At 39.1% G+C, this 13,181-nt stretch overlaps 1 protein-coding gene across 3 annotated transcripts; it reads right to left on the bottom strand.

Annotated features, from left to right (window-relative positions):
* On the bottom strand, positions 1-10,841 carry LOC140777238 (enhancer of mRNA-decapping protein 4-like). Of its 3 annotated transcripts, none has more exons than XM_073121204.1 (12): positions 9,847-10,841; positions 8,345-8,394; positions 8,106-8,262; positions 7,711-7,929; positions 5,900-6,028; positions 3,623-5,248; positions 2,011-2,370; positions 1,803-1,922; positions 1,282-1,452; positions 1,002-1,163; positions 701-829; positions 1-551 (listed from the first exon to the last, which is right to left on the bottom strand). In XM_073121204.1, exons 1-12 carry the CDS (start codon positions 10,621-10,623, stop codon positions 243-245), a joined length of 4,209 nt encoding a protein of 1,402 aa, XP_072977305.1. In that variant the 5' UTR covers positions 10,624-10,841; the 3' UTR covers positions 1-242. The 3 variants fall into 3 exon arrangements, with proteins under 3 accessions (XP_072977305.1, XP_072977306.1, XP_072977304.1); XM_073121205.1 differs by having other exon boundaries at positions 701-826; XM_073121203.1 differs by having other exon boundaries at positions 701-844; positions 9,847-10,840.
* Positions 10,842-13,181: the final 2,340 nt, after the last annotated feature.

Raw genomic sequence — 13,181 nt, 5'->3', positions numbered from 1 at the left:
TAGGTAGATTTTACCTGTAGAATAGTCATTGTTATCAAAATCACAGAATTACTACTAAATAGTTGACGAGCAAAATCAAACAGACCACATCTACGTCTAATTTACACTAAGACAACAACTCTGATCTGAGAACTGGTCCCTCGTCTTTTCCTCGTAGGCTTTTTTGATTTTTCACTATACAAGATGTAAGCAGTCCTATGATTCTGCACACTAATAAATCACAACAGGAACATGGATAGAAATCATTTACAGCTCATCAGGACCGATGTTATGACGTGCATGACTAGCTTAATATCTGCAATTTCAGCCACTGTGGTTGTGGGGAGCGATCTGTGGTGAGCCAGTATGCTGTAGACTTGCTCGAATATTGGCCGTACATGCATTGAAATCATCGGATCTGTCGGGTTAATCGCAATGGCTACATCCCTCATCCACACAACCTTCCGTGCTGTCTCTTTGCTGATATCGCATGCTAGTTGCTGCAGAAGTGCCAGGAGAACTCCTTGATTTAGAGGAAGTGGCACCATGGAGCATATCGCACGCAAATCAACCTGCCAAAGATGGGTCAATATGCTTAAAGAGCACTTTAACAGCTGACACTAGGATATGGAAGTTCCCCAATTTACCACATGGCAACATTATTGAAGGACCTGACAGGTTAATCCTAACCTCTACACATGGACAAGAAAGCACGCCATACCTGAGAGCATAACCAAGATACGAGGGAGACATCACTTCTTTGAAGAGCCATTGTGAATGCTTCCTCATACTTCCGTTCTGATATCAGTCTGCTTAATTCCTTCGTCGGATCAAGGGGTGCCTCAACCTGCTGAACAGATAATGCCTGCTTGAAATAAGCATGACTCAGTAAGCTAATATACTTTGCGCAAGGGCCTTGTCCTAAACTGTGCTTTACTCTTAAAAATACAAACGGCAAATGAAAATGGCAGATAATATAAATAGAAGCACAAAAGTGCACAAGAGAAATCAATGATCATTACCATCTCAGGAAGACCGGTCATGGGGCCATTGTTTGCCTGCGCGGCAATAGGATTTAGTGCTTTGGTGTTTCCTGCTGCAACAAGAGCCAAAAGTTTGCGCTGCCCATCAACTAATTCAGTGGTGAGATTTTGAGTTATTGATGATGCAGAGTTGATAGCTTCCTGCAAAGGCAAAATAAAATTAGGTGACAATCATTAGCCAAGTTACTAGTTACTCTAAAATTTATAACAAAATCAGTTTGTCCTTGCACAACCATTATATGGCAATGCAAGCAATTACCCTTAAAGTAAGTGCCAACGGAGTATGCCCTGCCTCAAATTGCTTCTGAGTAGCAGCTGTATGTTCAGACATGCCTTTCTGGAATGACGCATCAACTTGCTCAAACATCACTCGACAAGATTGCTCAAATGCAGGAATAACTGATGATTCCAAACAAGAACGTAATGATTCCTGCAAGCACATGACTTATTGATAAGTATTTGAGTACAAGCATCAACGTAATGTCCACTAAGAAAAAGGACAGCTCTTAAAACCGATCAGTATATATAGACATACGGCAACTATATTGTTGCTATGAGAGGTTCATAACATATTCAAGCATTTTTAGAACATCAAAAGGTAAAAAAGAAACCCGAGCCTTCCTTAATTCAATAAACTGAAGCACTAAGCAATGCCCTTTATTCTTTCATGTATATCTCTAGTATAGGCATATAAAGAGTGTTTCAGATTCTAAGCAGGTTACTTCTTAGTAGAGGTAAGAAATTCAAGGGTACAAAGAGTCTCTTGCCAAGCTATCAAACCTGAAGAGCTTGTTTGCCTGAAGTTTGAAACTGTGCTTGGATTTGCCTAGCCACCGTAGCTTCAAGTTTCGAATTGACAGACTTGTCCAATTGATTCACTGCCTTATCCCCCACCCCTTTCTGGATAGATCAATCAGACGTAATTAATGAAAAATTGTAATTTAATGAAAAATGTAATCTAAGCAGTGAACATGAAATCATATGTAACCTGGAATGAGTCAGTTATAGCTGCAGATATGGTCTTCTCAATAACAGGTGTGATTGCCCGAGCTACAGCTGGCCCCAGAGCCGACATTTCCTTCTTCAATGCCCTTTCCAATATGCCAGGCAGATCCTTGTTCATATAGTTTGTGATCAGATTAGTTATTTGCTGGACCCGGTCCCTCTCAACTTTCTCACGTTTTGCATTTTCCTCCTGAAGCCGGGCCCACAGAGCATCTACATTAGCCTTGACTGTTTTCTCCATGCTCCGGCCCAAGGCTGCTTCCACTCTTTTCCCTTCCTTGGTAACAGGAACAGCAACCATCACTGACAATTGCTTTTGCAAATCCTTTTGCACTGTAATAATCTGCAAGACAGACCATCAATAATAAAGAACAGAGTAAATAGGCGGTGCAAAATGACACTCTCCTAATATTAGCTCGGAAGTAGAACTTCCAGAAATAGTAAATAACAATAATATATTGTAAACCACTGAGACCAGTGATGAAATCACAACCATGACTGGAGCAACAAATATCCAAATTGACCCAGGATTTTGGTTAATTTCTTACTAGAATAACACACGCTATGATGATTGCCAGCCAATAAACTTAGCCTACAGATGTTTTAGCTCATCAATTCACAATATTCACAAATATTAAACAGGCACATAATCGCCTGCAAAGTGCCAAATGAACTGCCCATGTGGTTCATAACAAATTCCAACAAAGGTAACAAATAAAAATTTGCAAAAGAGCCGACAAACAGATCCAAATTCAACCCTTCATCCCCTCAAATTTCAAAAGAAACCACTTTCGATGCAAGACAGCCAAAGGAAACGAACATAAAATTGCCTTATGTGCAAGAAAGACAATTCCAAATGCTATCATGTAACAGCTATCCATTAAAACTGCCCAGCAAACACCCATTTTCTTTGGAAAGCTTGAGTGTATAAAGTACAGCAGGTATGACATTGTGTGGTGCTGCAACAACATCTAGCAAACATTCTTTCCTATAATATATAATGCAAGTACACTAAGCACACAATTTGCCAGGCAAGGCAAGTAGTGGCCAGCAGTAAGGTTGTGACTAAGTTGCTTAGGCAAATGTCTTTTAACTAGAATGTATTGCAAATTTCATCAATACTATAAAGTGTCGGCATGAAGGTAAACCTTAGGCATCCAATTAGAGTTTCCTCCTAAACTATCATGATTCTGTTGATATGCTGTACAAGATCTACATGCTGGATGGCTATGATATATACCTCTGTACAACTGTACGTGAAAATGTGATATTACTACAAAACCTGGAGACATTACATGTGACACACAAGCAGGGGAAAAAAGAAAATTTAGTGTACTTTCATTTAACAACTTACCACATGCCTACTAGGCACTGCATCTAGGCAGCCGGCATAAGACCAAAGACAGCCAAAAGTTTTGACAACAAAAATATTAGCAAGAAAAATCTAAAGTAACAGTGCATTAACTAAGGAAAACTGTAGGTCAGTAGGAACAATTTTGGGATAGTGATGCTAATTACTCTACCATCGTACTAACCTCAATATATCACAGACTTATTTATGTATATAAAGCATTTTACAACAACATGTCAATCACCTGGTTCAGCATTTCTTGAATGGTCGAAATTTGGGGGAGAACAACATCAGTAGGAGTACTTTCGCTACTTCCGGGTTCATTTGATGAATCGATAGAGTTAAAAGGGCTCAAAGAAGGGGATGATGAACCAGATTCTTGCGATATTTTTGCTTTCTGCTGCTTCTCCTTTGTAGCTGGAGGTTCTGGTACTATACCAACAGCATATTCTTCAACCTTTTCAGATGTATCTTTTAAGCGACCCCGATTTTCTCCTTCAGCAGTAGCAGAAGACTGCTCGGATGACTTGGGAGCAGCATTACCATCTAAACAGTGAGATTTGTCCACATTGTAAGTGTCTGCTGGTGTAGGAGCTCCATTGACTATATCAAGATTTAGTCCCGAAACCCCGGAGGTTTGCTCCTTATTCTCATCGGAAATGACTTGAGGCTCTTTCCTAGAGTTGAGGTGCACATTTTGATTTAACTTACTCTCATCTACAGCTTTTGCTTCTACTTCTGAGCTCTCAGAGTTGTTACTGGAAATCACATCTTGAATTTTCATTTCATCACCTTTCAGGCCTTGGTTGACATGAGGGCTTTTGGAGGAAGTTAACACACCTGATAAGATTTCTGATGGAGTTATTAGGTGTTTTGTGTTGTTACCTAGATTGCAAATCATGTGAGGATTTGGGACCAATAAAATATCATTTTGACCATCTCTAGTTTCATCCTTCCCTAAGTTATCACTTGTAGGGGAAGCATCAGGTATACTAGTGACAACAGATTCCGAACTCCTGTCAGCTGGATAGTCCAAAACTGAATGCTTGCCATCACGATCGCCAAGTGATGGAACCTGCTCAGAACCTTTTGAAGGGCTCTCCAAGGAAGGTAGCCTTCCTGCAGGATCCAATTTCAGAGGAACAGGTGAGTTCAAAATTTGCGCAGCATCAGCATCTGCACTCATAATTGGAGGAGCAGATGGTTTAACTTCAGTATTTGATGTAGACACATCACGACTATTGATGAACTCTGAAGAAAGTGAGATCACATGATTCGAACGTGCAGTTGCACTCTCAGTGGGGCTATCAGTTGGCGAAGGTTTTGGTGAAGTACTTCCAGCAGAAGGCTCAGTAACATTCTGTCCACCAGAAGGCTCAGCTGCTCCTGATAAATTACGTGAATCAAGAGCACGAGAAATTGATGGGTCCCTCCCCAGTCCAGCAGTATCACTTAACGGAGGCAAACATTGTGACAAATCCAAAGCATATTGCTGAATAGCCATTGTCTGCACACAATAAACTTGAACAACTTGCTCGCCATCAGGAAGGGAATTGCTTGTTCCAGTGAGACTCAAAATAGGCATTGCAACAGTAAAATCTGCAATGAAGTCCATGCGTGTAGAAGCAGGACAAAGACCATACTCAATATGAACTGCATATATAGCATTCTTTTTTGCATTCGCAAGTATTATGAGGGTTGCCCGAGGCAAAACCACAAGTTGGTTGAAAAATGCTTCATCCAACCGATGTTCTGAAGAACTCCTCAAATCCAATGTTTGAGTACAATGCCATGATTCAGAATCACTTGGCAATAGCCAACCTTCTTCACTGGAAGATGACCAAATTTTCACTTCTCGATTCAGAGGGCCCTGCAATATACATAAGAAACCATTAACGAAATTAACATATAAATAAGAGTATTAGACACAAGTACAACGAAGATATATCTGTTCTATGAAACTAGAGAACTTTTCTGATGGTCAATGACATCTTTGGCTGGAATTCTTGAAAAGTTCATATCTTGTCTTTTGTTAAAACTTAAAACTTAGATTGAAGAATTATTAAAAAAAAAAAACTTGAAAACATTGGAGGGTTAATAAGTTGTGGTTGTTTCAGGAACTTGTATCAGGAAAATGAATTAAAGCCTGACTCACAATTCAGACAAGCGATAGCAGCTTAATAAAAAGTTTACACTCAGGATCGTTTAGATCTTTTGTGCTTGGATGAATATGGGGCTGCCAAACCCCATTAACTGTTCTTAGCTGACTCTCAGCTCTTGTCTCTTGCGATAAAGAAAGAAAAGTCTAGACTCAGCTTGGTCAAGCTTGTTTTGATCTGCTTTCATCACAGAGAGATATGTTGATCCACTTTTATTGAAAGAAACCTACATTCCTATCTTGAATCAACAAAATGTGAGACCAAACAGAAGGAATAGATATGTGCACACCCCAAAGTATCTATTAAGAAGGAATATAATATATTATTATCTACTGGGCATCTATAGAGGCTTTATAGCATACCGCTGTTATAAGATTAATGTGATCAGGGCGGTCAGGTGATGTAAGGAATGAAACTGAGTTGACAGCATGACCATCGTGTGGCCTCAGTGTAGCAAGGGGCACTGATTTCCGATCTTCCCAGATCTTTACCTGCAGATTAGAAGGATACTCAAGATTCAAATAGAAACTACTACATGACTGGGAAAATGGAAGCTATTTGTTAAGAAGCAATATAGGCCCTATAAACATGACTGATTCCAAGTACATCTTTGGGAGCTTTCCAGGAATAACATATTGGTGCCATAAAAGTTAGACAGCTTGGTGCTGAGTAATTTGGAGACTAGAGCAGGTAAAACAAATATGGTCGAATAAACATGCACACCTCCATTTTGAAGTCGAGCACGCTCTTCTTCACTAGGAATCTACCAAGGAAATAGAAGCAAAAAGAAGAACTCCTTCTCAAAGAGATTTATTTAATAACACAAAATATCCTACTTTAGATAATACATTAGGTACATATAGAACTCATGGGACAACTACCCCTTGAACGCATTAATTACTCACTACCATGCATGAGTTTGAAAATTCCTAGAGACCAACATATAGTTCATTCCCACTAACACAATTCCATAGAGAAAGTTAATTCATCTTTCTCTATTCCCATGATGACAACATAAATTCTAAAATCCTACCATAAGTAACATCATGCCTCCCAACAGCCAACACAATTGCATGGCTAGCCAAAGAGTCAAAACAATAAAATGAATTAAAAGACGAGCATGCACGCAAATACTTGAAACTCCTACATGTGTAGTTTTTGGGTGTCACAGCCTCCCTAAACATCTTTAGTAGATTGTAAAGAGTTCCACATGGCACATTATCCATGTTACATCCAACTTGACCTCATGGCCCATCCTCACTGCCCACTGCCATGAAATATGAAAAAACATGTGCACACATGGATATCAATACCCTCCTACAAGTCTACAAGCCACCTCAGAAACTAGACAAAGGTGACACACCAGAAGGAAAAGAGAACCCTTTAACCAGCTATGAAATTAGCTAGAGACACCAGCACTGGACTGAAATTGTACTTACGATGTTTTTCATACAAAAATAGGACTGAAATTTGCCGAAGAAGTAACGACGAATACTTTTCAGGTATTGTTAAAAAAGTTTTTTTTTTTTAACAGATATTTTCACATAAGGACCAGACAATTTGTGATGACAAATACTTTTCAGGTATAGGATAAAGAGGTTTTCACATTTAAAGAGACCACTTTGAATACATGAGAAAAATATAAGTATGAAATTAAAATAGATAATCTGTATTTGGCTATCTGCATAATTTCATATTCAATATTTATCTTAAAGAAATTATGCTTACAACATTTCAAGTTAGAAAGGAAAAGTATCATGTTGCTTCATTATTTTTCTATTTCTTATATGCAACTTTATGTATGTGCCATAAAATTCTGTCATTGATATATGAAATGTGTAAGCTATTGAGGTATGTTGCATAGACGCATATAACAGACAAGAAAAGAGAACATCTTCTATGGATACAACCACTAACACAACTCCCACCATGCAGAGGTGAGAGAGAGAAAGACGGAAGAAATGTGCAAGATTTTTACAGTAAAGCATCAAAAAGTCAGAATGATATCTAGAATGCCCAGTTTTGTCAGATACGGTTACTCTAATGCTCACTAATCCTAAATGGAAGAACAGCAGCTAGTTCTTAGGGAAATTATATATATATATAGCTTCCTATTGGCTAATGAGGTCAAATCTCAAATCAGAAAAATAAGCAGTTTAACAAAAGTACAAACCGTGCCATCTTTTGATGCTGAAACCAAACGAGTTATCATCCACTGAGAGATGGATAAATCTGTCACATCTCCATCATGTTGACCAATCAACTGTACTCCATCTATCAGCTTCTCAATAGGGCATTTAAGTGGTTCCTCTGCAGAAAATTCTTTTCCTCTTCCCACTTTTGTTGTATCGATCTTTAGCACACGGTTCCCAACTCCGACAAACAAAATTTCCTGTCATACAAATTTAATCAATAGAACATGAGTTCAAGTTCCATCAAACTATAACATTACAAATAAATGCATATGGCAAATCACAGTGAAACACAGATTATACTGTTGATATGAAGTTATATAACAGAACAAAGAAAAGTCACTAGTTGAGGGTCCTATGCAAGATCTGACTTTACTTGTTTGTGAGAGTGCCAACAGATTCTTGGATGATACGAATCACCATAGCCTAAAATTTGGATAGCAGTAACAACTTTTCCTGTTATTTGTGGCTTATTCTCCTCGTCGGGTCCCTCATCAATCTTCCATATGAAAACCCTCCCATCTACGCTTGCACTGTAAAAGCAAAATACAAATTGCAAAAAACTAAGAATAAAAAAAATCAAGGAAGACAAACAGATGATGCATGGAAAAGTACCTTGCTAAAAGGTGAACATCTTCAGCAAAGAAAGCCATGTCTGTAACCCTCTGAAGAAAATGCAAACGTAGTAAAAATGTCAATAACAAACACTTGATTAGGACAGGCCTAGAAATAATCCCAGAGAAGACAAGAAAATACTCGCCGCAAGCCACTTGAGAATCAAGAGAAAATGTAAGCACCGAATAACATATTTCTGGAAGGTAATGACTTTATGCAAAAGACAGCAACTGATTCAAGATACTAATATGAATAAGATATTCCTATTACCTTGAAAATATATAGACAGTACTGCAGAAGCCTATTAATTGTCATCTTTTAGAATCCTAGTTGATTTATATCTGAATCTCATCACTCCCAAATAAACATAAAAGCATCACAATTGTTAGGACCTAATAATAAAATCAATTTCCTGCCATCTACATAAGCAGTCAGACTCGCCTCAGAGATCCTGTATGGGTCTTCCAGTTCCTCCCGTAGTAGCATCCAAGTTGAATGACCAAAGTACAAGTAAGATCAAAAAGCAAAACTAAAAGATAATACAATGGACTGGCAACAACATTTGTTTCAACAAGTTAGAAAAGTAAATCCCATGATAGACATAAACTTGAAATATCTTAAACACCTACTGCATGGCATGTTAGTATTTCAGTTACAATTGTTGTAACTAGAAAAACATGCATCTACCATAAGCAGCATACTGAATCATGTAATCAAATACAATGAATGACTGAATGTTCAACCAAGCTTCTGAAGAAAAGTAAAATTTCACTTTTAGCTACATATAATAAATTGGCACCAAAATGCTGCTCTCTCAACTACTTACAATGCATCGTCTAAATCGTCATTTATGTGAAAATATGATTAACGGCACATAGTAGTCAAAGATATAAGTAGTTAATGTTAACTTTAAGACTCCAACATCACTAGAATCCTTTCATCCCAGTCTCCACATATCACCCTTAGTTGCAATATTTCATTTATCAAACTTGACACCACCCAATAGCCGAGCAATTCAGAAACCAATAGAACATAAGCACCATTAACTTGAATCATTTCGGTTAGCTATGACTCTTTTTTCTGAGTTAGCCAATGAACATTGTGTGCACTCAAAGAAGTAAAGAAATACCAATCTTCTACCTTGTTCTTCAAAATCCAAGGTGGAAACCAACTGTTATAGCAGGGAACCAATAAGTGATTCCAAAAAAGATGATATTTTCTACACCTAGGGACCAGTTAATGTCATGAGAAAAAAGAAAATTGGTGCTGAAAGAGTTTCTTAGACCCTTAAACCTTCAAGGAGAGGAAATCTTAGAACTTATTTTGAGCTTTTCCGTCTTCAATCGCGCTCTACACACCAGAAGCAGAATCTGGTGCCCTTCTTTGAAGCACCAACTTAGAATATCTAAATCTAGTAAGTACCATAATAACACAACAAACATAGAACAAGAAACTTCACAAGAAACTAACGTCAACATAGTAAAAGTTCTATGGGATTGGACCTGAGTGTGGCCCCGGAGGAGAGACCTCAATGCTGTGTGGATATTAAGCACTCGGATATTCCCGAGCTTAAGCCCGTAGACAATGTAAGTACGGTTCACCGCGATCTGCCGCCCAAGGACAAGACCAGGGTCTGATGTATATTTGGTGATCGGTGTCACCTCGAGCTGAGGCGGCTGCGACTCCCCTGGCAGCCTCGAGTCAACATCATACACCGCCCTATCCCCACTGCCGAGGTGTCGGCCCCTCGGCATCTTACTACTGGGCATCCTCGCCGGAGGCGGCTGGGGGAACCCAGGCATCGCCGCCGGCGGGGCCGACGGGATCGCATGAAGAATCGGCGCGTTCGCTGTTGCTGGCCCAGCGAACTCTGGAGGAATAGAAGACGGAGGCATCGAGACCGCCGATTCGAGATGGGTGGTGCCGGTGTTACCGAGGAGTTGCATGAGGCGGGCCCCGGCGTTAGGGTTAGGGTTAGGGTTTGGGAGTTGAGGAGGTGGAGTTTGGTAGGATATAGTCGGGCGGTGGAGGGGTTCTTGGGGGTAGTGGAGGAAAGGACGATGGTGGAAGGGAGGAGTAGTAGGGGGGTAGGAGAAGGGGCCCGATGGAGGCTGCGGTGCCGCCTGGAACGGCGGAGGCCCAGCGGCGTACGATGACGGAGGAGGGAAGGGTGGAGGAGCGCTAGGGTTAGGGTTTGGGTTAGAGTTTGGAGGTGGCTTGAAGAGCTTGCTGAGCTCGAAGGGCCCGGATTGGTTAGGATTTCCGGCAGGAGAAGCCATCGGAGAAGGTGGAGGCGGCGGAGGAGGTGGTGGTGGCTCCGCCGGATGCGGTGGTGTCGAGTGCTGGGGTTTTAGGGAGAGGGAAGACTATCGTGCGCCGGATGAGAAGGCTAGTAGATCTGAGGGGGAGACAGAGAGAGAGAGAGAGGAGTGAGAAATGGAAGAGGAGAGGACGAACGAGCGTGGAAGAGGAAGCAACAAAAGGCAAAGAAAACAGTAATTAAAGAATAAACAAGTAAAATTCATAGATTTGTAGGATATATTAATAAAACGGCTAAATTTGTTTGTGCTCACCCGCGGAGCAGAAGAGATTGAAACGATTGTTAGAAAATTATAAATTAGAATGGCGGTTAAATTTAGGAGTTACGACATTAATAATTCTCTAATTTCTTTTTCTCCCCCAATGCTTTGTTTTCTCTCTCTCTCTCTCTCTCTTTTGCTGTGTACATAGCAATAAGCAGTTCCAATTGTTTAGCACCATGAGACAGGTTGGCCTAACCATTTCTCCCAGGTTATCCAATTCTTGTTCAATTTGGCTATTTTTAATACATCATTTATATCATCTATTGAATCATCCTCATCTAGCATTAGAAGATGGAAAGACCAACTCTCTATATTTAGGGCCGTCAAAATAAACGAGCTACTCTCCCGCCTAAACAAAAATAATAATAATAATAATAAACTTATATATATGATTAAGTTATCTTATTTTAGTTCGGACTTAGCTCATTTAAGAATTAAAGTGAGCCCGGCTCATTTATTTATGACTTAAAATAGGCTTGTTTAAAGATTGGGCTTGACTTGAGCTCATACCAGCTAAACTCAAACTAAGTCTAAATAAGAAATAGAGTTTTAAATTTATTTTGAGTCGAGATTAAGCCAAAACTGTCTTATTTACACCTCTAACTCTATGTGTGTAGTACTATTTTTTTAAGAAAAACCTATAAACACAGTTTCATTTATTCCTTGAAGACATCCCGATAAACAATTAAGTAAGGTGACGGTCCTTGGACATAAATCTCATATTTTTGTTATAATAGTGAATATCACTATATCGAATATAAGATATCTAACCTTAGAGCACAAATAAAAGTAATATGAGAGAGCTTAGAGAATTCATCAAGAATAAAATCTATAAAGTTAGCAAGTAATTCCATTGCAATTAGGTAGTTGAAACCTGTAAATTGAATGGTTGGAAGGAAAAAAAAAATCCCCAAGCTGCAAGGAAAACTAAAAAAAAGATAAGAAAATGCTCCAAGAGTGGTGGTCTCTTGCTAAAGGACAAGGTGAGTGAGAAGAAGCATAATGTCATGCCATGAGTTAGAGATTTAGCATGCAAGCAGCTAAGAATGGAAAAGGCGACAAAAAAAATTTAGCTTCCCATACAAAAGCTCAACACCAACCTACTCCTTAAGCACCCCTCACATTCATAAATACCACCACAATGACTATTGATTACCTCGGCAAGACAAGCAAGAGATGGTGAGAGCTCATCCCTAACCCACGCCCCACACTCTCAATTTGTTTCCACAACAAGTCAACATACTGAGAGGTGAGAAGCAAGGAATGAGAGAGAGAGATGTCGCACCCTACGCCTAGTATATGATGTGATGTTAAGAAAATGGATGAAGTCGAAGCACGAGGGTGGGGATAAAACCGACATCGATGAGTGAGCATGTAAGCAAAGTGGCTATATGGAAGACTAATTACATTAGATGCATTAGTGATAAGGCTTAGATTTGATACAGACATTAGAGAGGACAAAGAGATGAAATAAATAATGAGAAAGACAGACGAAGGAAGAGAGAAAGATAAAGAAATAATAAGAAAAATCTATTTCGTCTATCTAGTCATTAGTCTAAAAGAGGGGAGAGAGGGTAAGCCACTAATAAGAGTAACTAGGAAGACTCTCGAAAGAGGGGTTATGAAAACAAGTAAATAGTTCGCAATATAATATTTTAGTTATATTTTCATATTAGTCTCCTATCAATATAATACTGTAGATAAAGTAACATTTGGTAGCAAAAATGTGGTACTTTAGTGGGGGTTTTTTTTTTCTTGATAGACTTTCTTTAAAAAAAAGGTATCTCAAAACATTTTAAGATACCAATAGTGATTATTTTGGTTTTAACTTGGGGAGTAGTACAAATCATTCTCTACTATGCCCTTTATAGATTCCTCACCCCTTCCCTGCATAGTAACATATATCTCCCCACCAACCTCATCTATCACTACTTATTTTTTTTTTTCTCCCACTCGTTCTCTCACATCTCATTCTATTGTTGCCACTCAAAAAGCAAAGGGCAAAGACGAATTGAAGACTGTGGAATTGGAAATAGACGAAATCATAGATACCATAAAATATTTCTCATCAATTATAACAAATAGTCTTATTATAAATATCAATAATATTAGGGACATAACTGTTAAAAGACAACCACAAAAGATTGTCGTCTACTTCGAAATGCCATCGCTGATAGCGATCCCCGCTTAAATATTTGAATAGCGGATTGGGCTCTTACTATATCCGCATCCAAATCCGTTTCCTTGAAATAGAG

This window comes from Typha angustifolia, chromosome 15, assembly GCF_048772165.1.
Source record: "Typha angustifolia cultivar Huaian chromosome 15, ASM4877216v1, whole genome shotgun sequence".
Lineage (NCBI taxonomy): Eukaryota > Viridiplantae > Streptophyta > Magnoliopsida > Poales > Typhaceae > Typha > Typha angustifolia.
This window is presented reverse-complemented; position numbering and strand designations above follow the sequence as displayed.